Source organism: Acanthisitta chloris, unplaced genomic scaffold (genome assembly GCF_000695815.1).
Source record: "Acanthisitta chloris isolate BGI_N310 unplaced genomic scaffold, ASM69581v1 scaffold9794, whole genome shotgun sequence".
NCBI classification, from domain to species: domain Eukaryota; kingdom Metazoa; phylum Chordata; class Aves; order Passeriformes; family Acanthisittidae; genus Acanthisitta; species Acanthisitta chloris.
This window is the reverse complement of record NW_008669838.1, coordinates 7898-34478: the sequence shown is the minus strand read 5'-3', so window position 1 is coordinate 34478 and position 26581 is coordinate 7898. Positions and strand designations below refer to the sequence as shown.

Below are 26581 nucleotides of genomic sequence, written 5' to 3'. Positions count from 1 at the left end.
AACAGCTCCGCGCTGCCCGTGGACGCCCGCGCGGCCATCGCGACCAACGACTGTCCCTTCAACACCACCCGCATCTATGTGAGTCCGCGGCCCGACGCACCCCCTGCCTCCCCCGGCAGCCTCTGCTTCCTCTCCTTCTTTTCCTTCTTTCTCCTGCTCTTTCTTTGCCCACTCTGCCTCTCTCCATCCTGCTCCCTTTCTGAGCGTGCAGCAGCCTGGTGTGGTGACCGGGTCCAACCCCCTCCCCAGGACACGGCCCTGGCGCTCTGGATCCCCTCCCTGCTGCTGGCGGCGGCCCGCGCTCTGCTCTCCGGGCGGGTTTGGTGTTCCGAGGCGTCGGACCCTGTGCACGGAGCTACAGCACAGAGCAAGTATGTCCCGTCAAGCCAGACAGGTCTCCCTGCATCTGCCCCACCATTGCTGTGTCTCTGCTGCGTTTGGAAGGTGTTGGGTTCAGGCTGTGCTGCACTGGGAGCAGGGAATGCTGAGTTTGAACCTTTTCTAGCCAGCCTTGGTGCCAGACTGGCACCCCTTCACCTTGGAGAATGCAGAGAGACCCTGCTCTTCACCCCCCTCATAGCCAGGCCTGTTCTTGACCAAACGCCCATCACACATCTTTGCCACCCTCCACTTCTTGATTTTGGTTGGGTTTTTTTTCTGTCCAGCTGGTCAAGCCAAGTACAGTGAGAGAGAGACCACACCGTGAGAGGCAGCAGCTCCTGACAGGGCTGGCCGAGTCTCGTGCCTAGCAGGAGGGGTGAGCACGTGGGCCATGGTTCGGGACAGGGCGAGCAGGCCCTGCCATCACCAACCCCCGAAACGCCTCTTCCCAAGCACACGGGCACAGGTGCCGGCTCGGTGCCAGGCTCTGCAGCGCAGCCTGGCACGCACGCGTGCTCCTTTCCTCCCAGGTGGGGCTGCAGGAGCGGTGTGGTCCAGCCAGGTGGTGTCACACCTGTACTGTGCTCCCGCAGTCGTGTCGCTGTGGGCAGGGTGTGCTGCAGGAGTGAGGGCTGTGCCTTCCCTCTCCTCAGCACCACCACCCAGCCTGGCACAGGCCCTGCAGGTCAGCAGTGCCTTGGGCCCCAGGTGCTCTCCCCTCTCCCCACGCTGCCAGGCCCTTCCTGGTGTCTGTTAGCAGTGATGGGATGGGCAGAGGTGCTGGGGCCCAAGTCCTGGTGGCACTGCAGGCAGGTCAGCTGGCTGTGCCTGTGTTCGGGCGGTGAGGAATGCCTTTGGTGTGAGCCTCTGGTTTCCTTCAGTAAATAAATTTGTCTTTTCCACGCTGTTTGCTGTGAGTGCTGTGCATGCTGAGGGAAGGGCTGCAGCAGCTGTGTGAGCCCATCCCCATGCTCACTGCTCCCTGGGCACAGGGATGTCAACAGAGCCGTGTGTGACAGTCACCACCAGGGTGGAGGCTGACACATACATGTATAGGGTTATGTGTACCTGCAGCCCCAGGAGCTGCAGGTGTTCTGGGCTCAGTGTCCCTTGGCAAACAGGAGCACAGCAGATTCGAGACACATTTATTGGGGTGGAGGTGGAGGGTGCTGAAGAACAGGCCTGAAAGCTGCCAGTCCTGCTCACTGGAAGGAGAAGCTGGTGCTCGGGAGACCCCCACACCAGCGCCGCAGGAACTCGATCACATCCTGGCCTGCAGGGCTGTGGGATGTCTGCAGAGAGAGAGGCCTTGGCACTGGCACTTGGCACTGGGGCACCCCTGAAGCCCTGCCCGAGGGCACTCTGCGGCTCCCAGCGACACATGGGAGAGTGCAGTAAACCCCCTGGGACAGTCTCGCCCAGCAGGAGTGTTTCATGGTCAGCCTGAGGGGCTGAACTCCCACCCACAGCCTGTCCCTGCCTCGGGGAGGGGGCGGGAGGCCCTGGCTCACCTTGACAGCCATCACGAACTTGTACCACGTGTCCTTGTTGACTTCCCGGCCTGGCTTCAGCTCGATCTTGTTCCTTAACACAGGGTACCCTGGGCACAAAGCGACACGTTCAGGACGGGCTGAGCCCCACGGCAGGCCCCACCTGGTGCTGCACCCACAGGGCACTGCACGGGACCGAGGGCACCTCAGGCTTTAGGAGACCAGAGTGAAGAAGGGGGTGCCCAGAGCGGTGGGATCAAAGGGAGGTGAAAGCTGAACTGCCTTTGAGCAACTCCACCCGAGTGGGAAGGTCAAACAATGGCACGCAGCTCCTGACTTTGGAGCCAGAGCCTGTTCCTGGTGGGCCCCCCCTGCTCCCCCTTCTCTGACCCTCTGCAAGTCCTGCACTGTCTGAAGTGTGCACGTGGGGGACACAACTGGCCAGAAGGGACAGCTGTTGTAGAGTTGGGCAGAGCAGGGCCAGGAGCTGCCGTGTCTGTGCTGGCCGGCCTGGAGTGCCCAGGCAGAGCTGTGCCAGCCTGAGCCACTGCAGACACATAGTGCCTGAGGCTGGAAGGGCTCTGGGGCCTGTACGGTCCAACCCCCTGCTCAGGCAGGGCCACTCCAGCACAGGACTGTGTCCAGACAGCTTCCAGCTGTCTCTAAGGATGGAGATGTCCAATGTCTGTGCAACCTGTTGCAGTGCTCAGTCACCATCAGTAAACCACAGGATCCTTCTATCTCCTCCAGCTGAGCAGGTGCCCACAGCCACAGTCTCCTCACTCCTCTTGCAGCACAGCCCAGACCTGCCGCACAGCATGTTCCCACTCCCTTCACGGCACCTTGTCACCCCTGTGTGAGCGAGCAGGGCTGGAGCTCACCTGTGAGCACACAGGGCAGGGAGTGCACCCCAGTGCCTGCTGCCACCAGAGAGGCCTCGTAGGTGTCGCGCTCGTCCCGCGGCAGCACCCCCCCCACCCGCGGGGCTCCACGGACACGGTGAGCACCCAGTCCCTGACCTCCTCGCGCTGCTCCTCCTGCAGGCAGAGGCCAGGGCACGGCTTGGGACTGCTGTGCTGCTGATCCTGCAGCCCCAGGGCGCCAGGAACGCGGGAGAGCAGGACGTGGCCCCAGCCCCGGCTCGGAGGGACCCGAGGCAGCATCGCTGCTCGGAGTGCTGGAGGAGGCAGGTGACACTCACGGGCACGTGCTGCTGGGCTGGAAGTGGCACTTCAAAGGGAATGTCTGTTCCCTGGAAATCGGAGTGGTTCAGGGCATCCAGGTTCCCTTCTTCAATGGCCTGGGAAAGGAGAGGTGGTGGATCCTGGGAAAGGAGAGGTGGTGGAGCCTCAGGCAGTGCCAGCCATGGGCTCACAGCACAGCTCATGGTGAGGGTGCTCCTGTCTGCTCCTCATTCCTGTCCCAGGCACTCCTGGCATCCACAGCCACCCTCTGCAGTGCCACTCAGACACTGCCCTACCCAGACTTGTCAGGCGGCCTCGAAGAAGGGGAAGATATAACCGGGGCTTTTGTTTTCCCCCAGCAGCTGTGACAGCACTTGGTAGTCTGGCACAGCGAGGACTGTCAGTTCCTTTAAGTTAGGTGCTTCTGATGACCAATCTGCTGCTCAAGGAAGGGGCTGAGGGGACTCCTGAGTCTTGAATCACAGTGGCCAAAGCACTGGGCTGTGGCCTCCACCCCCCCCAGGTAGTGTTCCTTCCCTTGGAACAACTTGAGATCATCCAGAAAGCTGTAGCAGCACCTGCAGCCATGAGGATTTCAGGGCAGTGTGCTTTGTGCTGCCACGTGCACAGAGGCATTGGCACACCCAGGGGGACACGGCCAGGGCTGCGCAGGTGCCCTGATGGCAGCTCCTCCCACAGGCACTGTGGGGGTCCCAGTGCTGTGCACACACACCCAGTGGAGTTTGGGGCTCTCCATCAGCACGAGCTGCCACACCAGAGCCTCAGGTGTGCCCTGGCCAGGCTGGGGGCTGTGGTGGCCCTACAGCCCAGAGACATCTTAGTGATGCAGCCCTCCCCCCACAGAGCACACTCACGTCTGAGAGGTCCAGGAAGTGGTTCAAGAAGATGAATGCCATGTTCTCCCAGCTGACTGCCTGGTACAGAGAGGAACCCTGAGTGAGGCTGGGCCTCTCATCCTCGCAGCCACAGCTCCCCTCAGGAGCCGTGGCTGGGAAGGACATGGCTGTGCCTGTGCCACAGCATTCTGCTTGCAGCACAGGGGATGGACAAGATGAGTGCACATCCCAGCTCGCCATGCCTAAGGATGAATCCCTGGGACAACCAGCCCACTGGCCACAGGCTGTCCCACACGATGGAGCCAGGCATTATGGCCAGGCTGGAAGGGCCTCGGAGCAACCTGGGCTGGTGGAAGGTGTCCCTGCCCACGGCAGGAGGTGGAACTAGATGAGCTTTAAGGTTCCTTCCCACCCACACCATTCCATGTTTCCATTATTGCACAGCCAGGCCCAGGCAGTGAGGACATGCTGCTGTCCTTGCCATGTGTCACTGCCCTTGGGCTCACTGTCAGACACTTAGGTGACCAGAGCAGAGCTGAGCGGTAGCACATCCACACTAACAGAGCCATAACGTGGCCTCTGGTCCGTCCTCTGGCTCTACAGGACCTCTCCCCTCGCTGAGGGACAGCCTCCAGTGCCAGAGTCTGGCTCCTGGGAGGATTTGGGAAGGTAAAGCCCAGGATGCCCCACCTCCTCCTGTGCCCTGGTGGCAGGTAGCTCTCACCTTGGCAGCTGTGCCAGCCTCGTAGAAAGCCTTGTCTGCAGGGAGCAGATCCGTGTGGCGCAGCAGGGAGATGGACAGCTGGGCAGCCACTGTGTCCTGTGGCACAGAGGGTGGGAAAGCCTCAGCAATCAGCACAGGAAAACCAGGTGGGTAGGGATCTCATGAGATCACAGCACCCGGGGCTCCGGGCAGGGACTCTGCACCTCCAGGTAACAAAGAAAGCCTCCAGTGCTGACCCCGAGTTCCTCAGCACTGAGCACACAGCACTGTCAACTGGGGATGAAATTCTGCTTTGGGAACCTTTGTGAACCTTCTCCCTAGAAGTCACACCCAAACTACACCATTTGGGTCCCAGAACAGATGAGGCTGGAAGGGAGTGCTAGTGACCACCCAGTCCTGCCCCAGCCCTGGCCAAAGCAGAGGCAGCTACAGCAGGTTCAGGGCAGGTTTTGACTATCTCAAGGGATGGACACTCTCCAGCCTCTCCAAGAAACTTATTCCAGGCACAGCCCCAGAAAGTTTTTTCTTACACTCAATTCTGTAAGGACTTTGGAGCAAGGGTCAGGAATTAAAGGGAGATTTCCCTTTTCTGCTTGCCAGATACCCATGCCCACACCAGAACTGCCAAGGCCAACCCTCCTCCGTGGTCCTGAACACCCCAGCATTCCACAGCTGTGGAGCCTGCACAGGTTGCCAAGGCACTGGGCTTGGCTCCTGCTGTCTGACGTGTCTCTGGAGCCCCAACACCCACACACAGCCATGGGGAAGCCCCAGTCTCCCCTGTGGCTTTCACTGGGGTCCTAGCAGTGCGACCTTTCCTGTTCACAGCCTGCTCCAGCGTAGCTCAAGTCCCACACCCACACAGAGCTCTAGCATGATTCCATGTCCACACGGATCGAGACTGCAGCAGGGAGGGTTCTACACACTGTGGCTTAGAACAAATCCCAGTGCATACAACACTCCCAAAACTCACACAGTGCTTTCTGAGACCTCCACACAGGCCCAGGAGCTCCCAAAGGCCCCTGAGGGCACACAGGACCAGTAGTGACCAAGCCCTGGGCAGCTGACCTGCTCCCAGGACCATGTGTGAAGCCCAGCAGCTCTCATGACCAGGACAGCTGTGAGGAAGCAATCCCTTTCCTGGGAAGCCCAGATCTTTTGTGACCCCTGTCTTTCTACTGGTGCCTCTGCTCTCTCAAGTCATGCCAAGAACATGGATCAGCTTCCCTCTTTGTTTACAGCTCAGCCTCAGTGGCTGAGGCAGTTCCCACTATAGGCAGAGATGATCCTCTCCAGTTCCACCTGCCAGTGGTGAGCTCACAGATCACTGCAGTCCCTCCTCATGCATCCATGATGCGTAAGTAATCCATGAAGTGGAACAGCGACCTGTGGACAGCCCTGAACCTGCACATCCCCACGGGGTGGTGACCTGGCAAAGGAGCTCCAGAGCCTCACCAGCTGCTTCATGCCCTGTGCAGCCGCGCGGGTGGCACAGTAGTGGGAGATCAGCAGCATCCTCTCAAACTCCTCATGTGCTGCAGAGTTTGCCTCGCTGGACTTCACCAAGTTTTCACACTGAGGAGAGAAAACGAGAGTAACTGAGAGCACGAGGGGACTCTTCATCCACCTGGGGCCAGGGAAGTCAGGAGAGAGAAGGATCTGAACTATCCAGGCACCTCTGGGGCTGGAAAAGGGCTGAGCCTCGGTGGCTCTGGGTCCCACAGAGTGCTGAAGGAAGGAGGGTGTGGGAGCCAGGCAGAATCAATGGCACTGCAACAACAGGCAGCACTGGAAGTAGGAGAGAATCTGGATGGACAGTGAGGGATTTGTGGTTTTTTTTGTGCTAGAAGTCAGTATCTGTGGGACAGAAACAGATGAGGCAACCACGGCCCTGGCTGAGGTGCCTGGGACAGGAATGAGGAGCAGAAGGCTCCAAGCATCCCTAGGGAGAGGGGAAGGACTCATGTTTTCCAAGCTCAGTAGCTCTGTCCTGTCCCCACAGGCTGCTGAATACAGGTGTGGGACGACGTGGACATGTTGCGATAGTCTCCTGGGTCATAGTGACACAGGAGCTCTGCAAGGGCCCATGACCAGACCCACTGCTAGCATTTGGCCTTGAGCACCTTCTCATCTGCCTTCTCTTGCTCTGCCCCTTCACAAGACTCTGTTGTCCTACTGTCCACACTGTTAGCCCTTTCCCCTGTGCCTGTGTCCTACAAAGTGCCTATGTCACCTGGGGAGAGAGTGGTTCTTCTTCCTGCCCTGTCAGGAGCCCCAGGGCTTGGACTGGCCAGACCATGGCCACACTCACCAGGCTGAGGATCATGTCCCGCAGGTCAGCCCAGCTGGCATAGGCCTCGGCACAGTTCATGCCAGGAGCATTCACCATCTCCACAAAGAGACGCTTGTAGATATTGAAATTCTGCAACAGAAAGGACAGAAGTGTGTGGGGAAACAGACCAGGAGCCATCAGACTCTGGAGCTCTTCTGCTGCCAAGTACAGGCTGAGGGAATGGGGAAGCCTCAGCCTGGAGAAGAGAAGGTTGTGTGGAGAGCTCAGAGCACCTTGCAGGAGCTGAAGGGGCTCCAGGGAAGCTGCAGAGGGATCTGTGTTAGGAGCTGCAGGGACAGGACAAGGGGCAAGGGGCACAAAGGGAAGGAGGGAAATTTAGGTTAGATCTTAGGCAGAAGTTTTCCCTGTTCTGGTGGTGAGACCCTGTCCCAGGGTGCCCAGGGAGGCTGTGGCTGCCCCAACCCTGGCAGTGTTCACAACCAGGTTGGATGAGCCTTGAGCAACCTGCTCTGGTGGGAGGTGTCCCTGCCCAGGGCAGGGGAGGTTAGACTAGATGTCTGAAGTCCATTCCAACCCCATAACACATGATACTATGAATGGCACTGCTGCAGGTCACCGGCTGCCAGAGGACCCGGGTACAATGCAGGGAAGAAGGGAAGGATGGAAGGAAGCTGCCTGCAGCCAGTGCTCTCGGAGAGCCAAATGGTTCCTTTTGTTCTGAACTTGGTGCTCGAGTTATTCAGAACAAACAAAAATACTCAACTCCTGCTCCATGGAGAATGTGCCAGATGTTGCCTTTAGCCCCTGGAGGAACCCACTGAGGGCTGGAGAGGCTTGGGCATGCTGAGCCCCACCCAGCCCAGTCGTGCCCCCGCAGCAGCTCGCACGGCCTGTGTTACCTGGGGGTTGGCAGGTGCCCCGTGGTGGACGTAGAGGCGCAGAGCCCTGTCCCAGCTGCCCTCCCGGATCAGGTGCGTCGCGTACAGAGCCACGTACTTGTGCAGCACTTTGTAGTTCTGGGGAAGGCACAGGGAAAGCAGAAGCATGAGGGTCAGGAACTGAACCCTGGTTGCTTGGAGGGGATGGATTCAGCCACGCACCTGAGTCCCAGCAGGTGCTCAGAGCCTGCACACAGCACACCTGGGGGTTTGGTTTGGGCCCTACTGATCTCTTAAGTCCTGCACAGCTGATGCTGTGCTGATCCTCCACACATGCAAATGCAGCTGTTTTCCAGCTGTTCCCCACTTGCCAAAGGAATACTGCCAAACACCTGAAGGATGCAGCACACCCACTATGTGACACCACAGGTACCAACTGTAAGCCAGACCTTAGGCTAATGAGAAAATGAACCAAAAGCCTCCAGGATGGAAGATGTTTGCAAACTATAAGGCTGCTCTACTCCATTATCCACACTCTGTCACAGCTCCAGGAATGCAAACCTCCTCAGAGCACTGCTCATACCTCTGCTGACCCCATAGACTCTACTGAGGACACTTGGCCTTACAGAAATTCAAGTGAGAGAAGCTTCACACATGCTTAAATATAGTCACGAGATGAAGAAAATGGCATAAAATGTACAATCCTGTTAGAAACTGAGCAGTGGAAATGAGTTTATTAAACAGAAGAGAGACCAGTGCCACAGGACAGCGTGGGATGAAGGTCAGAATCAAAGTTATAAACCAGTCCCAGACATTTCCAGCACTTTGCCAAGGCACTATCCCCAGCAGCAAGCCTGACTAATGAGTGATGAGCTGTGACATCCCCACTAACCACAGCTGCCCTCCCCAGGGCTGCCCTGCTGTTCAGTCTGAAGTAATACCTCACTCTAAAGAATCAGCACCTGCCCCATGTTATCTCCATTATCAACACCCATTGAATCAATAGCCAATCCATACCCCTTCATCAATCAATAACCTCTGAATACAAACCATCCCTCGAAGCAGATCCTGGCAACTGAGAGCTTTCTGCTCCTCTTAGTGCCTTGAGGCAGCACTGTAAAACAGTTTCGTTTTGCTTTTCTCCATTTTTATTACTGTGCTGAGGTAATTTTGTTAGTTTTAGGTCAGTAAAACCGAAGAAGTGTCAGATCTGCTTTTCTGATAAGGATGCCTCATTCCAGCTAACACCAGGGCACATGAAGAAGGCTTTCTTCTGCAGAGCCCTCTGTTTCCATGGCACAAATTACTTCCAGCCCAAACAACTCATTCAGCTTCTTCCAATGCTCCATTAAGCACAGAATTAAAACACAATATGCTTCCAGGTTCCAATGCTTCCCTGCTCAGCCTGGCTGGCCACCATGAGGAGAGTGGCATGGAGATTCCTGAGCTGCTGGGTGGCTCCCTGCGCTGCCCACCCGCTCGGGCTGTCCCTGCCTCAGGCTGCAGGAGCCCAGGGCTGTCCCCGAGGGCTCACACGGGCACTCACCTGCTTAGCTGCAACCTCCAAGCACTTCTCCCACTGCTCCTGCTTCGCATATATATCCAGGGCAGCCATGACATCGATTCCCACCAGCTGGGGATGGAAACAGCTCAGCTCTCCTGCTCGCAGCAGGCAGGCACCAGTTCTCCCAGGGCTTCCCTTCCCTCCCCCTCTGTGGCATGGGAGCACAGAGCCAGCACGACCCATCTGCCATCCAGAGGGACCTGGACAGGCTGCAGAGGTGGGCCCGCGTGAGCCTCGTGAAGCTCAACAAGGCCAAGCGTCAGGTGCTGCACCTGGGTCAGGGCAACCCACACACAGAGACAGCCTGGGCAGGGCATGGCTGGAGAGCAGCCCTGGGGAGAAGGACTTGGGGGTTTCGTTGAACATGACCCAGAAATATGTGCTTGGAGCCACCTGGGCTGGGGGAAGGTGTTCCTGCCCATGGCAGGGGGTGGAACTGGATAAACTTTAAGGCCCCTTCCAGCCCAAACCCTTCTGTGATTCCATGGCATGTAGTAGCCATGGCTCACAGGCACATATAGACTCCTCACCTGTGGACATATTCAGGCAAAAGCCCCATGAGAAATGTCCCAAGGATCTGCACAGGTCCTGACATCGCTCCCTAGCTTGTGAGACATCCCCAATACTTACTGAATCCACCTTGCCTTGGTTCTTCAAATACTCCTTGTAACGCTGGTCCACATACTCCTCTGACCTGTGAGCAGAAAGAATCCTAATAGGCAGCAGGACTCATGTCTTGCATCAGTGCAGAGGCTGGATCCAGCCTGGGAACCAGAGAACTTCCAGCAGTGCCATGCCTTGCTGGTGGGACACAGGCAGAAGGGGAAGGAAAGGGTCGGGGCAGGGCTTTGCTGTGTGAGGAGACCAAGGGATGACAGGGCTCTCGGGAGGAAGTGCATACACAGGATTATAACAAGAAAAAGAGAGATAGGAAAAGCAATGGGACAAAAGGTGATAACAATTTCCATGGCATGTGTGGCCACAGAAAAGTGTCAGGATGGTAAATGGCTTGGGAAGGGTTAGCTGTGGAGAATGTGTTGAGCCTGGGAAAGTCACTGTGGGGAGAATCCAGTAAGGATAAAGTCAGCAGGACAGGACAAGGCAGGACAAGGGATCATCTGGTAGGGGGAGGGGGAGCAGGAAGAGCATAATTTGCCAAGTTCAGGGCATACCTGGGGTCCAGCTCCTTGGCCACGTGCTTGGCTTTGCTCCATTCCTCCCCTTCAATGAAGGCATCAATAGCTTCTTGGATGAGGTCCAGGTTGAGGTAGAGCTCAGCTGCCTGCAGGGCCAGAGACAGTCCCATGTGACACAAAACCCCATGGGCTCCCACCATCCCAGGCTGAAGCTGGTGCTGACCAGCACATAGCCACCACAGAAGTCCCTTCCGAAAAGATAACCCTCTCAGCTGCTTCCTGCCTCCTCCCAAGGCCTGGCTCTCCCATGCTGCTCCAGGACTCAATCCCTTCCCTTCCTTCACCCTCCTTGAAGACTCTGCACTGCCTGACTGGGTGAGGCCATCCACCCATCACCTGAGGATGTAGTTTGACCTCCTTCCCTTGGCTAGAGCCCTCCCTTCCCATGTCCCTCCTCCTCCAGCAGTGTGGGGCAGGAGCCAGCCCTCACCGCGCTGTATTTCTTCATGGCCACCAGCTGAGGAGCCACAGTCCTCGTCACCTCCAGGCTCTGTGACTGGCCCAAGAACTTCACGGCCAACTCAGCAGCCTGTGAAGAGAAATTGTCAGCACACGCGATAAAAGCTGTGAGAGAGAGGGATGAAGCTGGAAAGTGCTTAGTCCCAGCTAAAAGACAGAGAGTTGGGAGCACCTGAACAGTGAGGGAATTGGGGAAGAAATGGCAGCTCATTTCACCAAGTCAGAGAAGCAAAGCTCAGCTACTTTCACACATGGGAGATCAGACAAGGACATAATTGCTGAAGTTGGTACAAGGACATGGGAGTGAGTGAAAGTATGAACAGAACACAACAAAGGCTGGTGGCACAGAGCACAGGGGGCTCCCCCAGCAAGGGCTGAGTCGCAAAGTGCAGCTCTCCAGCGCAGGAAGCCCTGGGCACACAGACACCAGCCTGCCACAGGCAGTGGTGCCAGGGCAAGGGGGTCAGCACAGCCTGCACAGCTCGGGGGAACGGCCGCGAAGGCTTCCGGCCCTGCAGGCACTGCAGGTTCTCCCGTGCCCTGCAGTGAGAGGGGCACTCGGGCTGCGGGAGAGCTCCAGGCAGCAGAGCAGGGGAAGGGAATGACAGTACCTTCAGCAAGCACTTCTCCAGCAGGACACTGTTGCTGGGATCTCGCACCTTCAGGTAGCAGTCCACGGCCCTGGCGTGCTCCCCCGCCTGCTCCCGCCGCAGCAGCCCCTCGGTCCCGCTGCGGGGAGAGCTGTGAGCAGGGCTGGGGTGCTCCAGGGAGCCTGCAGGCACTGCAGGGAGGGGCACGGGACCTCGGGCAGAGTGGGGGTGTGACAGGAAACACACAGCGCTGAGGAAAGAGTTGACTGAGGACCCTGGGGAGATGTACTGGTGGTACAGGAGACTGTGGAGATCTCTAAGTGTGGCAAGAAACCACCTGGGAGACCTTGTATAGCAGGAACAAGCCTCCTAGAGCAGGGATGTTGGGCAAGCTACGCAGTAATAAGTCCAGAGCCCTCAAGAAGGACACAACTGGATGTCAGGGACCCCATCAGGCTGTCTCTGCAAGGCATCGGCACTAGGGCTATGGGGAAGAGCTCCCTGCAGCCCGGCCACAGCATTCCTTACCTGGAGCCCTTCTTGGCAGCCTCCCTGCCACACTCCTCCTGCAGCTCTCCCAGCTGACTGGGCATGTACTCCTTGCAGATCCGCAGGGCCTCGCTCCACATGCCAGCATCCTGCACCAGCACAGCAGGCATAGGCATCAGCTCCCCCCACTGCTGCCACCACACCGAGCCCCACAGGCCACCTTGCCAGAGAATCACTGCAACAACCAACCCCAGCAGCACCATCCAATCCTTTCCTCATCCAGAATGGCACCTACGTCTACCCATTCACCCAAACTAGCTCAGGGGAACATGCTCACCCATTGCAGATACCTCTGTGGAAAGGCACTTAAGTCTCCAAATGCACCCACTTGTGCTACCCCTGAGGACCACCCATATTCTGGCAGGGTATGTCCTCCAGGAACTGTGAGAGTGAAGCTATGCTGTGACATCTACAGGTTCAGTCCAGGCCAGAATTAAGTTCCTCTAGGAACCCTTGAGTAAATGGTTTCTCTCTGGCTACTAAGTTGACAGCAAGAACGGAGAGATGGATTTCTTCCCTCCATCCAGACTAGGTGAGGAAGGTGATGGTGTTGCCACAGACTGTGCTCACCTTGTAGTACTTTACGGCCAGCTCAGGTCTCTGTGCTCGCAGGAGGAAAGCCTCTGCTTTCTGGAACTCTCTCTGCTCAAAGGCAAACTGTGCCTGCCCAACCAGCACATCAGCCACGCTCTCTGGGTCGTGAGCCTCAGCCACTCGCTGTGCAGCATCCCAGTTCTGGTTGTGCACAAACCTGGGGGAATCGCACGAGATGGAAGAAGGGGGATGACAGGAGCAGCCCAAAGCTGGAGAGGCAGCCAGGCTGGCAAGGTATGGATGTGGAAGGACACATACATCAGCACAGCTTCCTTGGGCTTCCCTGCTTTAATAAATTCTCCTTCAGCCTCTTCGAATTTGCCCTAGAAGAGAGGAAGGAATTTGCTCTCATACCTTCCTGTGCCACCACCATCACACCACCTCCTTCACCAGAGAATTTATGACACAAAGGTGTGTGTGCAGCTTGGGGCTGTCACTGTGGAGCCCTTTGAATGTGCAGTGACTGTAGCCAGAACTGTGCCAGCTGCAGCAGCCTACGGACAACTGCTCAGTTACCTGAGCGACCAGAGAACTCCCACCTATTCCAGGGGAGAAGTTACCTCATCTTCTAGGAACATGGCATACTTTAAGTGGATGTCTGGCATCTTCTGCTTCATGGAGAGGCGTGCCAGTTCAAAGGCAAACTCAAAGACCCTGCAATGAAAGAGAAAATGGGTGACAGCAGGACTCAGTGCTGTGTGTGCCTTCAACACGAGCAAGACATCAAGTAGAGCACAAGACACTGGGTGAGAAGAGAAGGGAATACAGAGGGTATCAAGTGAATGGGCACTGCCTGTACCTCCTGTTCCTGACCAGAGAACAGGAGCTTCTAGAGCCTCCACTGTGGAACTTTGTCTCCTTCACATCTACTGTTACTGCCCAAGGTCCTTGGTTCCACCCTAAGAGGAGCTGAGAGGTGTGGGGGCCTGGGGGAGAGCAGCAGGGAGTGGCAGTGCAGGCAGACACCAGGCTCAGACCAGGGCCAAAACTCTCGTGGCAGGCAGTTATGGATGCTGACAGGAGGAATGTTTTCTCCCACGCTCAGAGGCTCTCACTAGGTCTCTTTGCTGAGATTAAGGGGAAAACTGTGTTTGCCTGCCCTGCTTGGAATTGGCATTTGAGACATTGACAGGAGCAGGGGAAGCAGGATGTGTGGAGGAAGGGGAATGCCTATGTGAAGCACAGTGGGGTGGGAAGACATGCCATATCCTGGACCTGCAGCTACCTCTGCTCACAGCTATCTTGGGCCTCCTGTTTTTCTCAGGCCAGGCAGAAGGGAGGGAAGTGCTGGGCAGAGGCACCTGCATACCTACTGTCTGCAGCATGGTCAATGGCCATCTCCAGAAGCCCAAATTTGCTGAGGAGTTTCACAGCTGCCTCTCCACCCAGGCTCTTCGCCCACAGATAAGCCACGTGCTTATGGGAGTTTGTTCCTCCATGAGCCTTGGCCACCTGCCCAAAGCAAAGGAAGTGGAAGAGGCCAGTGCATCAGCAGACTGAGTCCCTCCCAGGTGATGCCTTTAGCATGGGGGAGCACCAAAATCATCACTTTCCTCCCCAGTAACCCTTCTATGGACACCACTAGACTGGTGAGTGGGAGAGTGAAACACAGGTGTCTACGGCAGAGCAGAACAGCTGCTGTCTGCTCAGCACAGTCCACACCACTCTTTGGGCAGCAGATGTGACCCTGGCACTGTGTCCACACCGAGGGGAGCAGTGCTGGGGGCACTGTGAGCAGAGAGCACCTCTGAGGTACAGTGGCTTGCGGTGGTCAGGGGCAGAGCAGTGCCTGGAGGAAGGCAGTGCTGCAGAGGAGCCACCGGTCAAGCCCTGCTTTGCCCTTGGCACCCTTTTGGGGTGCAATACTGCTGAGCAGGAGGCCCACGGGCATGCAGGGCTGGACCAGTGCTGAAGGTGGGTAGTGTATGCCAAGTGTTCTGATCTTGCAGTAAACAGAGACAAAGCAGTTCCCACCAGGATCCCTCAGGTCAGAGCCTGACCCCCACACAGGGAGGGAGCTGGGAGTGATGATTACCCTGTATGCCTCTTCCCACATGTCATTCACTCTGTACATGTTCACTGTGGCCTTCCAGTCCTTGGCTTCCAGGTAGTGGTACTCAGCCTCCTGCAAGCGTCCCTCTGCCTCCAGCTCCTGCAGTCAGAGAGTGAGTTAATGGCACTCCTGCCCCTGCCTGGCCTGGCTGACCCCCTGCCAGAAGATGCAGTCACCTTGCCCAGGTGCAGGTGAGTGTCTCCGAGTAAGTCCTTGTGGTACTTGGCCACCAGGCAAACCATCTCATCGTACATCTTGCACTTCTTGTACATGGTGATGGCCAGATCGGGTTCATTCACAGTGATGTACAGCCTGGGGACACATCACCCGCAATGGCTCAGCAAGGACACAGCCAGTCCCTGAAATACCAGCTGTAGGGCTGATGTGTGGGCAGAGTACTCTGACCTGTCCAAACCCCAGTCCCAAGTTCTGCTCCTGCCCTGGCAGAGGCTCCTCCTCACTACAGCCACGATTCAGGGTTCAGTCTTGGGCTGGTGCCGAGGCAGACACTCACCTCTCTGCTTCTTTGTACTTGCCCTGCTTCTCCATCTCCTGAGCCTGGGTGATGTACAGCACAGCCACATCCTCCTGGCTCATACACCTGACTGCCAGCTGCCAAAAGGAACACACAGAGAAGACACTGCACAGCCATTTCCTGACACATGGCAGTGGAGAAGGGAAAGCCAATTTCCTTCCCATCTGACAAATACGCTATATGCTCTGCAGAGCATGGGCAGTCATGTGTCACTGCTGAAGCACACAGGACCAGCCCCTGGTGAGGGCCATTTGTGTCAGAGGTGCACCCACACGGGGCTGTGAGACAGGGAAGGGATAGCCAGGACGTGGATACTGGGAATGGATTTCTTCCTGGCTGCTGGGAGGCGCAGTGTGCATCCTCTGGGAGGAGTGCTGGTTGATCAGGTGCTGGTGCACAAAGCACCTCCTGGTGGACGACACACCTCACCAAGCAGGGTGAGGGCCATAGAAGCTCTGGCTTTGGCCCTACCTTGTGAGCCTGTTCCCAGAGCCCAGCCTGCGTGTACATGTCGATGGCATCCTTGGTCTGTCCTCCTTTGATGTACAGCTCCTCCGCAACCTGCCGGGAAAAGGCCATGCTCAGCACTCCCAAGGGACATGCAGGGCAGCTGTGACTGTGCTCTGTGGCCTCACCTGGTACTCCTGTAAAGCTGCATAGTGCTGGGCAATCCTGAGGTAGTATTTGGCTGCTGTCTGTTTGTCCTGCAGGTCCAGGATGTAGATGGCCTTCTTCCACTGCCGAGCTCCCAGGGCTGCCTCGATGGCTTTAACTGAGCACCTAGGACCAAACCCATCCCTCCTCAGAGCCAGGCAGCAGCCACCTCCTCCAGCTGTGCTACACCAGGGAGACCAGGTGCTCTGCTGCTGGGTTCAGCTTCCTGGGGTAGAGCAGCATAAAGGAGCTGAGCAACTGGCAATGCCAAGGGGGATGAGTGAACTAGGACAGCGAGGAAGAGCAATCAGGGCTGAAGAATGTTGGGAGAGATGTGGGAAGGTATGGTGCCAGCAGAGACTGCACACAAGCACTGGGAGCACTGTGAAGAGGGGTGAGAGGGGTTCACTCAGGTAACCCCCCCACTGAGAGAGGTAAACAGGATCAACTTCATAGCCTGTTGAGTCTCCTGCTGGTGCCTTTCTCTGCCCCACCTGGCTTCGATGTAATGGTTAATAGCAGCATCCAGCTGCTTCTGCTGCACCAGATGGTCTCCCCAGGCCTCCTCCAGCTTCACCACTTCTGCAGGAAATGCCACGCGAGCCAGCTCCACGGCTGTAAGGGACAGGAGAGCTGTCACACTGAGGCCAGCAGGGAGCTGGAACTGTAGGGCAAACATGGGCCTTGGATGGGGCACAGAGCTGGGGAGTGGTGACTGCCTAAGCCACTCCAGCCCCAACAGGTCACCCAGAGACCTGAACCCTGTGCAGAGCTGGACCAAATCCATGCTGGTGCAATCAACATGGTCAAAGGGGTTGGAAACAGAACACTGTCTTGGGACTGAGTGTGCAAGTACAACTGTGTGACAATACACACACAGGATGAGAAGATAGGTGGAAGCTACAGATCATCCAGGCATCTCCAGGCTCCAGGGCAATAGTTCATGTTGTCACCAGGCCAGAGCACCCAGGCTCCTGCTGGAGGTGAGGAGGGAGCAATACACTGAACACAGTACCTTTCAGGAAGGCACTGCCCTTGCTATAGCACTCCAGAGCCCTCCTTGGGTTCCCAACCTTCTCCAGCAGGTCTCCAGCCTAAGGACAAACACAAGTTGCCAGTTTCCAGAGCCATGGCCTCCCCACACCATCATACCCCACCAGTTCCATGCACAGAGCCTGTCAGTCCTACCACACAACCTCCTCCACCAGCTCTGCCTTCCCCACTAACCCAGAGCATGGGGATAAAGGATCTCCTAGGCAAGACAGCGTGTGCTGAGACCATTGTCCTCTGTGCCAACCCAGCACATCCATCCTGGCAGAGCAAAGGCTCATTCCCTTCAGCATTGGACTGGTGGAGAGAGCACACATCTAGAGACAGACTGTAATAATAGAGCAATTATATACTGTATCTGTCCATCTCTCCATGCACACAAGAAGCTTCCCGAGTTCATCACATTTAATGGATCTGACAGACTCTACCTCCATGGTTTGTCATGGTTTTGGACCATTTATACATTTGCTAACAAGACATCTGTCAGCTGTGAGCTCCGCAGTTACTCTTTTCAACTGAAGGCTTAAGAAAAGGTGAACAGGTCTGGAAAAGCACAAAGTTCTCTTGGGTCCAGATGAAATGGTCAGAAAATGCTGAAGGTAAAGTGAGAGTGGAGAAATGTAACTTACGCAGGACACACAGAACAGGCCAGCGAAAAGCACTGTTTTGTTTCACACAACATATAACTGAACTGGGCAGCTCACAGCCAGAACTGTAACTCAGGAAGCACAGATGGTTCAAGAGATAATTTGACAAGCTCATGAAAGTAAAATCTATCAAGAGCTCTTAAACATAAAATTAAACCTGTTCAGGTACATTATGGCCTGCAAACTGCTGGACGCCACGAAAGCACACCAGGGGCAGTGCCACCCTGTTATCTGCCTGCCCTGTTCTACATTTTCCCCTCCCAAGCACCTGCCAGAGGCCACTGCTAACCAGGACACTGAGCTGCATGCTGGGCACACTCAGCACTGCCTTCTTACATCAGCATGGTTATGTGCTGGGGGAAAAACACCCTTTGGTGTTACCAATTTTTGGTGTTCTACACACAAAGAATCATATCCCTTCTCTGTGCTACAGATAGTCTTAAGCTCCTTAGTTTTTCTTCCTTACCTCTACAATTTTGACTATCCTTACACTATCACTCTAGTCTGCTGTGAGGAAGCACTGACACTTCCACAGTGATGTCAAGCATTCTGTTTGATTCATGACTCCATTCCTGTTGGTTCCCACCTTCCCAGGGGCCTCCTTGATTATCACTGACACTGACAGGATATTCTGGAGACATGACGCCAATGAGTTGTGATCTTTTTCCTGCTTCATACCAGCAATTCTAGACCTCACCTGTGCTCAGTGGAAGCAGTGAGGATCTGCTCATGTTAACTGCAAACGTACCAACACAGAATTACCTCTCTGCCTTCCAGCTCAGACCCCCCGTGTCTCACAGGTGCAGAGGACAGGGTAAGAACCCTGGTGCCCCTCAGAAGAAAGGCCAGTGGGGAGGGTCACTCACCTGCTCATAGAGTTCCCCTCTGATGAGTGCTGTGGAGATCCTGTCGATGACATCCCCGTTGGTGAGGAGCTCATCCCTGCTCATGGCCAGCCGAGCTGCTTTGGCTGGCAGCCCTGCCCGCAGGTACAGGCTGATGGCTGCCAGGTAGTCACCCTGTCCCTCCTGGACTTCCCCAGCCTTCTCCTCCTGCTGGGTATCCAGCAGCCACTGGTAGTAACCCCGATGCAGCTTCTCCAGCATCGGGTGTCCCTGTGGGAAACACAGCTCTGGTTGGCCTGGGTAAGGGGAGATGTTGTCCAGCTCATCCTACAGGCTCTGAACAGCTGGTCACAGCACCAGGCTGCCCAGTCAGCAGAAACCACAGTGCCAGCCCTGTGTACCATGGCACTATCCATTCTTTTTTTGAAGTCTCAGGTACTCTTAAACCAATTTCAGTAGCTTTTCTCCCTCACTATTCATCCAGTCTGTACTTAGACCAGTGCAACCTTCTCTTCTACTTGGAGCCCTTCCGAAGCAGAAGCGAGGTCCTGATAAGGCAGGTGAAGAGAACCCAAGGCCCTGAATGGGCCAGAAGATGTACCAAGCCCACACCCAGTGCAGCAATATTCTGTACCTTGGCCTTGGCCACCACAATGCATTCACCCCACATGTGCAGCTCCTGGTACATGTCCATGGCCTCCTCCGTGGCATTCTGTGTCAGAAAGCAAAGTGTTAACCTGAAGGCTCCAGGCTAGGAGCATACATTGCCAAGGAGCTCTCACAGTGGGCAGGGTGAGATGTGCAGGAAACACCTGAAAAAGTGTTCTGTCCCTTTTACACGGATATTCATCCTCCCTCACCCTCTTCATGCACCCTACACCTTAGAACAAGGAGTACCTCCTTCTGCCTCATGGCAAAAACTTCTCCCAGGAACAGGCAACATCCTCCTTTCCTCTGACAGAGGAGGGCATAAACCTCCCTGCTCAGAAATCAGTGAAACCTTTTCTACTCTTTGTTTCTTTACTCACTTGTTCCAGGAAGATCATCTCTGCCAGCTTGTAGTTCTTGTCTAGCATGGCCAAGCGAGCCCTCACCAAGTAATGGTCTGTGCCATCCCCACCCTGCAGGCAACAGTGAGCTCAGTTTGCTGAGGGAAAGAACAGGCTCTGGAAGGGGACATGGAGGGGACTTGCAGGGGAGCTGAGTCATTACACAGATGAAAGACAGCTGAGAGTCACAGCAGTGACAAGCTAGGAGCAGTAGGAAATGGCCAGGCATGAGAGGGACCTGGAACAGTATGGCATGGCCAACCTTGAGAGGGACCTGGCAGGTGTGGATGAAGGATGTCAGCACTTTCTACAAGCCCAGGTATTGGTCTGTAGTATGACATTGGTGAGCACGGACATAGAAGGTAATGTGCATGCAAGTGTTAGAGGAACACTACTGCTCTGCACAGCAGGAAGAGTTTGACTTACATGGTCCTGAGCTGCCTGGTCAGCAATGGCATTGGTTTGGTGCAAAAACTGAGCTTTTGCCATGTTCCCCAGAGCTGCAAAGCACCTGGGAACACAAAGCAGTTAGTCAGTAACTGGGTTTTGTTGCCCACTTTGGGTCCAAGGCAAAACCAGAATCTGGGTGGCAAAATCAGAATCTGGGCAGCAGACCCAGCTCTGCAGTGGGAGAGGGAGCTCTGGGAGCTCTGCTTCAAGAGGATTTTGCCAAGCCCCGTGTTCAGATGTGCCCTCTAGCCCTGCTCCATGGCAGAAGCCACAGGCATGACCAAGGCTCATGTTTCACCTCCCCAGGCCTCAGAGATGGCTTGAGCTTGTCCATGTCTGTCACTCCCTGAGGCCTTGCTACACACCACTTTGGGCTGCCATCCACAATTTACACTGCAGAGTGATGTCTTCCCATCCCTGGTTCTGGCATTACTGGCTGGGATGGCAGAGCAAAGCCATGGCCTGGCATAGACAACACTTAAAGTCTCCAGTGCAGTGAATCTTGCAGGCCACACACATCTTTAGCTGGACCCTGGTTTCTGTAAGGGGTTCAGCAAAGTGTTTCAGGTAGGGAGATGTGATGCACCTCTCTGCGATGTGCAGCTGTCTTGCTTCCAAAGCCAGTCTGCTCAGGGTCTTCCACATGGCTTCAGTCTCTGTGGACATCTCCAGTGTCTCCAAAAATGCAGTAGCCCTTGAGACAGAGAGATTTGCAGACTCTCAGCAACAGAAGAGCTCTCTGAGGAAAATCCCAGGCTTAGCCTCCTAACCAGAGCTGAGCTGAAGACAAAGCAATCTGTGTGTGCCCAGCTCTGAAGAGAATTGTGTAACACAGACAGAGCAGGGGAAAACTGAGATCTGGGTGAGCACTACCTGGGCTAAGACACTTACAGACACATAACCAGCAGAAGGCTGCAGCAGTGTGGGACAAGTCCAAGTATTGTGTCTGATGCAAGTCCCTGGAGAAGAAGCCTCTCGAGTGAAGTTTGCTCCCCTGGTCACTTGTGAAGTCCTCTAACAGTGCCAGCAGAGCCCAGGTGGCTGATATGACTGCTGCAGGCACTTGGTTGTTACTCTGCACAGCTCCTGGACGTGTGCATGACACTGCCACCATCCCTGAAGGGCAGCAGCAAAAGCACCCAAGCATCACCTCACCCCTGGGGGCTCTGCAGACACAGTTACTTGCTGCAGTTAAGTGACTATGATGTGTTCAGTGAATGCCTGTCAGTGTCTGTGGGACCACACTGCCCAGTCTCTCCCTGCTTTGAAACCACCAAGCTGTGAGGAGGCAAAAGCTGAATATTCCCTTCTGAAGGACTCTGATGTCCATTACAGACAGACCGGGCACCAACACCATGCTCAGAGCCTAAAGTTCAACTCTGCATGGAAAGCTCTGCTGCTGCAGTCCATGGATCACTGACTCAGGTGTGTGACATGGGCTACCTGCCACCCCCACTGGTGCATCTAGCACTTACCTGTGATAATCTCCATCATCAATGGCCGTTCCAAACTCTATGAGGCCTTCATCCAGGGTGTAGGACACAGTGTTCACCCCTTCAGACACTATCACTTCAGTCTTTCCATCATTCCGTTCCAAGTCTACGATATCTCCCTGGAAAGAGCACCAACTGTCAATGCTCGTGTCCTCCTGAAGCAGGGGGGTTGCAGGGATGTGAGGGCAGCACTGTGACAGCTCTGTGGGTCACAGTTCTGCTGAATGAGCTCAGCCTGAGCAGTGTGAGCCATGAACTAGTTCCTTGCTATACCAACTACCTCCATCTTCTGCCAGAATTGTGCCACAAAGCTGACGGATGAGCTCGTGTTTTGTCCAGAAGAAACCAACAGTTGCCTTCTGTCTCCCTTCTGCCACGCCACCCTGACTATTCTCCCAGACATGCAAGAAGCAACAGAAGCTGCAGGAGGCAATGAAAGCCTCCAGAGCTTTACCTTCAGAGGGAACATGGTGACTCGCTCTGGGGCATCGATGTTGTACCAAACGCAGAGGCTGTTTCTGTTCTGAGCCACCACCACATCGCTGCCTGGGACCCACTGCACGTAGGAGCAGTAGTTCAGAATGGTGGTCTTGGTGCTGCTTTCAATGTCATAGAGCTGCAGCTGGAGGGGGAGAGGAGAACGTGCTCAGCTGAGCTCCTGGCAGGGCTGGCAGTGCACAGACACTGCAGGATGTCTGAGCAGGCAGATTGGGAACAGACAGCACCCAGCAAGCAGACTTTTTCCGACATATGCAGCCTAAAAGCCCATGCTTATTACACACATTGCTATCCAGGAGTGAAGACCTTTTTAAACTCTTGCAGCATTTTAAGCAGCTGAGATCCTGCCTCCCTTACAGCTCACCTGCCTCCCTTACAGCTCACCACAGACATATACAAACCAGCAAATGCCTTGTGCTGCTTCAGTTCCCTCTCAACCACAGAGCTGGAACAGGAGAATGGGCTCCTAAATCCTGCATGGAAACAAACTGAGGGACCAAGAAGGACCAACACTGGTCCCAGTATGGACCCTGATGGACACCACTGGTCACTGATGTCCATCAAGACTCTGAGCTATTGACCACCACCCAATCACTTTCTTATCCACCTAACAGTTTACTCATCATATCCATCCCTCTCCAATTAAAAGAAAGATGTGGTGAGGGTCTGTATCAAAGGCTTTGCAGAAGTCCAGATAAATGACATCTGTAGCCCTTCCCCTGTCGACTGATGGAGTCACTCCATCACAGAAGGGTTGCTCAGGCAGGACTTGCCCTTGGTGAAGCCATACTGGCTGTCCCAAATCACCTGCCTGTCCTCCATGTGCCCTAGCACAGTTTCCAGGAGGATCTGCTCCATGATCTTCCCAGGCACAGAGGGGAGGCTGACAGGTTGGCAGTTCCCAGGGTCCTGCTGTCCACCCTTTGTAAAGATGGGCACTACATCTCCCTTTTTCCAGCCACCTGGGGCTTCACCTGACTGCCAGGACTTTGAATATCACAGACATATGTACAGCAGAAGAATCACTGGTTTTCATTTTCAGGTGCGATGAGATGAAGCAAGATGTCTAGTAACTGAGTTCAAGATGAACCATGCAGTGCTGCCAGCTCATGCAATCTGGACATGGTCAATCCTTCTCAAAGGAGCAGTCAAAAATCATGAGTACTGCAGATGTGTGTCTCACCTCCCCTCACTCCCCTCAGGCATGTCTGTCTCTGCCTCACCTCAGACACACCACCCTGCCACACAGTCTGAGGTGCTGCCTTACCCTCATCTTCTTGTCCCTGAAGAGCAGTCTGTGGCCTGTTTCATTCAGCTCCAGCCAATCAATCTTGCTGTCGTGACTGACTGTCCCAGTGTTGTAGCCACTAACAAGGTCCACTGGGGAAGGAAAGAAAGGAAAAGTGTGAGTGTCTGATGTATCCCAAAATAATGAACCTTCAGTGCTGCCCTGCGGGAATCGGGTGCCTGGGACCTAATTAGGACAGGACCCCCAGCAAAGACCCTATGTGATGAAAACCAGAGAGCAGGGACATTGTATCTCGGGTGAGCACACACAGCTCAGGGCAGTGGGGCAGCACAGCACCCTCACCATGCTGCACACAGCCTGTGTCCAGGACACAGCCACAGACACCCGGGGCTGTGTCTGTCCCACGGGACAGCCTGGTCCCCACCGGGCTGCTGCCAGCCAGAGGGAACGCAGAGGGCAACTGCAGGAATCTGCAGGACCCTCAGGGATATGCTTCCTGGCACAGGAGGTACAAAGGAATGAGGAAGGCTGACAAAGCACAGGGGAGGAGAGGGAAGGTTGCAGTCACCTGTTGCTATAGTCTTGATATCTATGAGGTAAGCCAGTCTCTTGTTCTCCTCCACGCCTCGCTGACGCCTCTCATTGATACGGACACTGTGGAAGGGTTGGGTGACCATTACCTTCACTGCTCTCAAAATACACATCTCAACCACACAGTCCCTCCCAGACTTCCCTGCATGCCCCCCAAGCACATGGAGCCTCTGGCAGTCCTCTGGCCTGAGACTCTGTACCTATAACTGCCTCAAGTGAGAGCAAACTTTTCTGATCCATGGTTTCCCCCTGGAAGCTGCCCCTCTGGAACAGGGGTCCCCAACAGCACATTGGTTACACTGCTTCCACCTCTGCCCAGCCCATGGCCCTATCTTCTCCCAAATCAGAGAACAGGGTATGGAATTTCAGAGGCGCAGAGGAGATCCTGCTGGCATCCGAGTCCCTGATGCTGCTGTACCAGGACCAACTGGATGCAGAGCTGCCTGAGAATGTGCACAGGAGGTGCCACTTCAGCAACAGCCTTGGCAAGCTGCACTGAGCATAGACCAGAGAAAAAAGAGGCTTATGCTTCCAAAACTTGACAAGAAATAACCACCTAAAGCCACCACTGGTCACTGTCAACAGGGGTCACTCGGGTGTCTAGGGGCTGTGCTCTACAGAGTGGGACTCTTCTGGGGTTGTATGTCTGAGCTCACTGTCACCAGGTGCCTGTGCTGGCTACCAGGCAGGTGCAGCCCTTACCTGACCAGGTAAGGGTTGACGAACTCGGTGCGGACAGAGCCCAGGATGTCATTGCTCCCATACTCCACCAGCGTCAGCTCTCCAGCATTAAAGATCATGCAGACCTGGTGGTGAGAAGGGAACACGCTGACAGAAAGGCCATGTGAGCACTCACACTGCCAGTGAAGGGCGCAGGAACGAACTCTGCTGCACACAAGTCTAAACTCAAAGCCTCAGGGATGGGTCAGGAACCTCCCTGCTGTGACTGCCAGCTTTCCCCAGGGCTGGGGAGTTTAGCTCTGGGCCTATCAGCCCTGCAGCAGCCAAGCTGTCCCCCTGACAGCTGTATTCTGTATCTCTAACACCCCCTCTGGCCATTGCTCTTTAATTCCTCCTCTCTCCTGTAGGGTTATGACTTATATAACTTGCCAGTCCACACAGAGTCTTTCTGTACCTGGCATGTGGAAAAGGCAAGATTGGAATCTGCATGGAGAGGGGAAGTCCAGGAAACTGCTGGGTTTCCCCCAGGGTTTTCCAGAAGTACAGCTGACACTTCTCCTGCTGGTGCACACACAGCTTCACTCACCATTCACAGGGACCATCCTGTCCCAGCCTACTTACGTTCTCATTGTCGAAGAAGAACTTCTCATTCCCCCCAGACCCTTGCCAGGCCACCTGCAAGGCAACAGCATGGGGTGAGGCTGATGGGCTGACAGCTCCAGCCAGGACCAGGCTGCAGGCACTGGGACCCACTGTCCAGCTCCACAACAGACAGCAGGGATCATGTTCCAGCACTTCAGCTGTCAACACTGTTCTTCAGCCATTCCCAGCTTGCAAATTCTACACTTTCCTCTCCTCAACCTCAGATTCCTGTTCTCTTTGTGTAGTATCTTACTGCTTTCTGGACAAGAGGCCTTTATGTGACTGAGGTATTCCCTCTGTCCTATTCCTTCACAGGCACTTCTCAATCTTCCCCAGACCAGTTTTATTACCAAAAGCACCCCAACAGCCCCTTTGCATCTGGTAATCTCCACAAAATCAGTGCTACCACTGATGAGGGCAGAATCTCCACACCACAGGGAGCTGAAACACTTCTTTTTTGGGGTCCTGCCAGCAATGATCATCACTGTGCCACTGGGGGAGCAACTTGACTGAGAAAAAAGACAGAATAACACAACTGCTATCGTGATGTCAACAGGCAAATGGCCAGAGGAGCAGGAAACTGAAAGCCAAGGCTACAGCTGTCCTCTTCCCTCCTGGAGTAAGAGCTCCAAATCACTGTTTCAGCACAACTCCAGTGAGACAGAGATGGCAAATGGACACAGCCCTGTTCTTCCTGAGAAGTGAGTACAGCTGTGCAACTGAAAGAGACACTCCTCTGTGCAGTAAGGTGCAGAGAAACCTGTGAGCTCCAGTCTGGCCAGATTCTCAGTCCCATTACAAAGTACCAGCACTCCAGCTCAAATCTGCAGTCAGAGCTCCAGCTCCAAGGGAGATTGATAGCACATCATTAGCCTGATTAAAAGTATATGATACCTCTGTGAACAAAGCAAATGTGTCCTTGAAGCCTATTTAATACCTCTATCAGACATTAGCCTACTGCCCACGTGCTCCAGGCTTGGCACTTGGGCTCAGCACTCCGTGAGGCTCACAGCACGGACAGGTCTGTGCCAACTGTTTGGTACCAGAAATGGCCCCACCACAAGCTGTGGGACTGCAGTCATGAGTGGCTGGTTTTCTGGGTTTTTCTGTTTTGCTTTTTAAAACACACTAAGATTCATATATTCACATCTGGAAGGTACCTATGTTGCTCCAGGCTTGGCACTTGGGCTCAGCACTCCGTGAGGCTCACAGCACGGACAGGTCTGTGCCAACTGTTTGGTACCAGAAATGGCCCCACCACAAGCTGTGGGACTGCAGTCATGAGTGGCTGGTTTTCTGGGTTTTTCTGTTTTGCTTTTTAAAACACACTAAGATTCATATATTCACATCTGGAAGGTACCTATGTAGAGCAGCCTAGCCCCCCA

At 55.1% G+C, this 26581-nt stretch overlaps 1 protein-coding gene across 1 annotated transcript in view; it reads right to left on the bottom strand.

Moving 5' to 3' along the window:
- Positions 1 to 1520: 1520 nt before the first annotated feature.
- IFT172 (intraflagellar transport 172) overlaps positions 1521 to 26581 on the bottom strand; it is a gene marked incomplete at its 5' end in the record, with an annotated part of 32954 nt that continues 7893 nt past the window's right edge. Inside the window, 38 exon segments of the mRNA XM_009073465.1 lie at positions 1521 to 1673; positions 1893 to 1981; positions 2753 to 2855; positions 2858 to 2908; positions 3073 to 3171; positions 3931 to 3990; positions 4637 to 4732; positions 6092 to 6211; positions 6948 to 7058; positions 7829 to 7945; positions 9354 to 9440; positions 10002 to 10065; positions 10544 to 10653; positions 10998 to 11096; positions 11638 to 11755; positions 12145 to 12254; positions 12736 to 12916; positions 13018 to 13082; positions 13320 to 13413; positions 14069 to 14211; positions 14795 to 14911; positions 14989 to 15124; positions 15327 to 15424; positions 15819 to 15908; positions 15983 to 16127; positions 16496 to 16616; positions 17017 to 17095; positions 18565 to 18813; positions 19178 to 19255; positions 19572 to 19664; positions 20019 to 20103; positions 20629 to 20736; positions 21518 to 21654; positions 21990 to 22157; positions 23301 to 23413; positions 23851 to 23936; positions 24576 to 24679; positions 25176 to 25229. Of these exon segments, the coding sequence (XP_009071713.1) occupies positions 1584 to 1673; positions 1893 to 1981; positions 2753 to 2855; positions 2858 to 2908; positions 3073 to 3171; positions 3931 to 3990; positions 4637 to 4732; positions 6092 to 6211; positions 6948 to 7058; positions 7829 to 7945; positions 9354 to 9440; positions 10002 to 10065; positions 10544 to 10653; positions 10998 to 11096; positions 11638 to 11755; positions 12145 to 12254; positions 12736 to 12916; positions 13018 to 13082; positions 13320 to 13413; positions 14069 to 14211; positions 14795 to 14911; positions 14989 to 15124; positions 15327 to 15424; positions 15819 to 15908; positions 15983 to 16127; positions 16496 to 16616; positions 17017 to 17095; positions 18565 to 18813; positions 19178 to 19255; positions 19572 to 19664; positions 20019 to 20103; positions 20629 to 20736; positions 21518 to 21654; positions 21990 to 22157; positions 23301 to 23413; positions 23851 to 23936; positions 24576 to 24679; positions 25176 to 25229 (4068 nt within the window).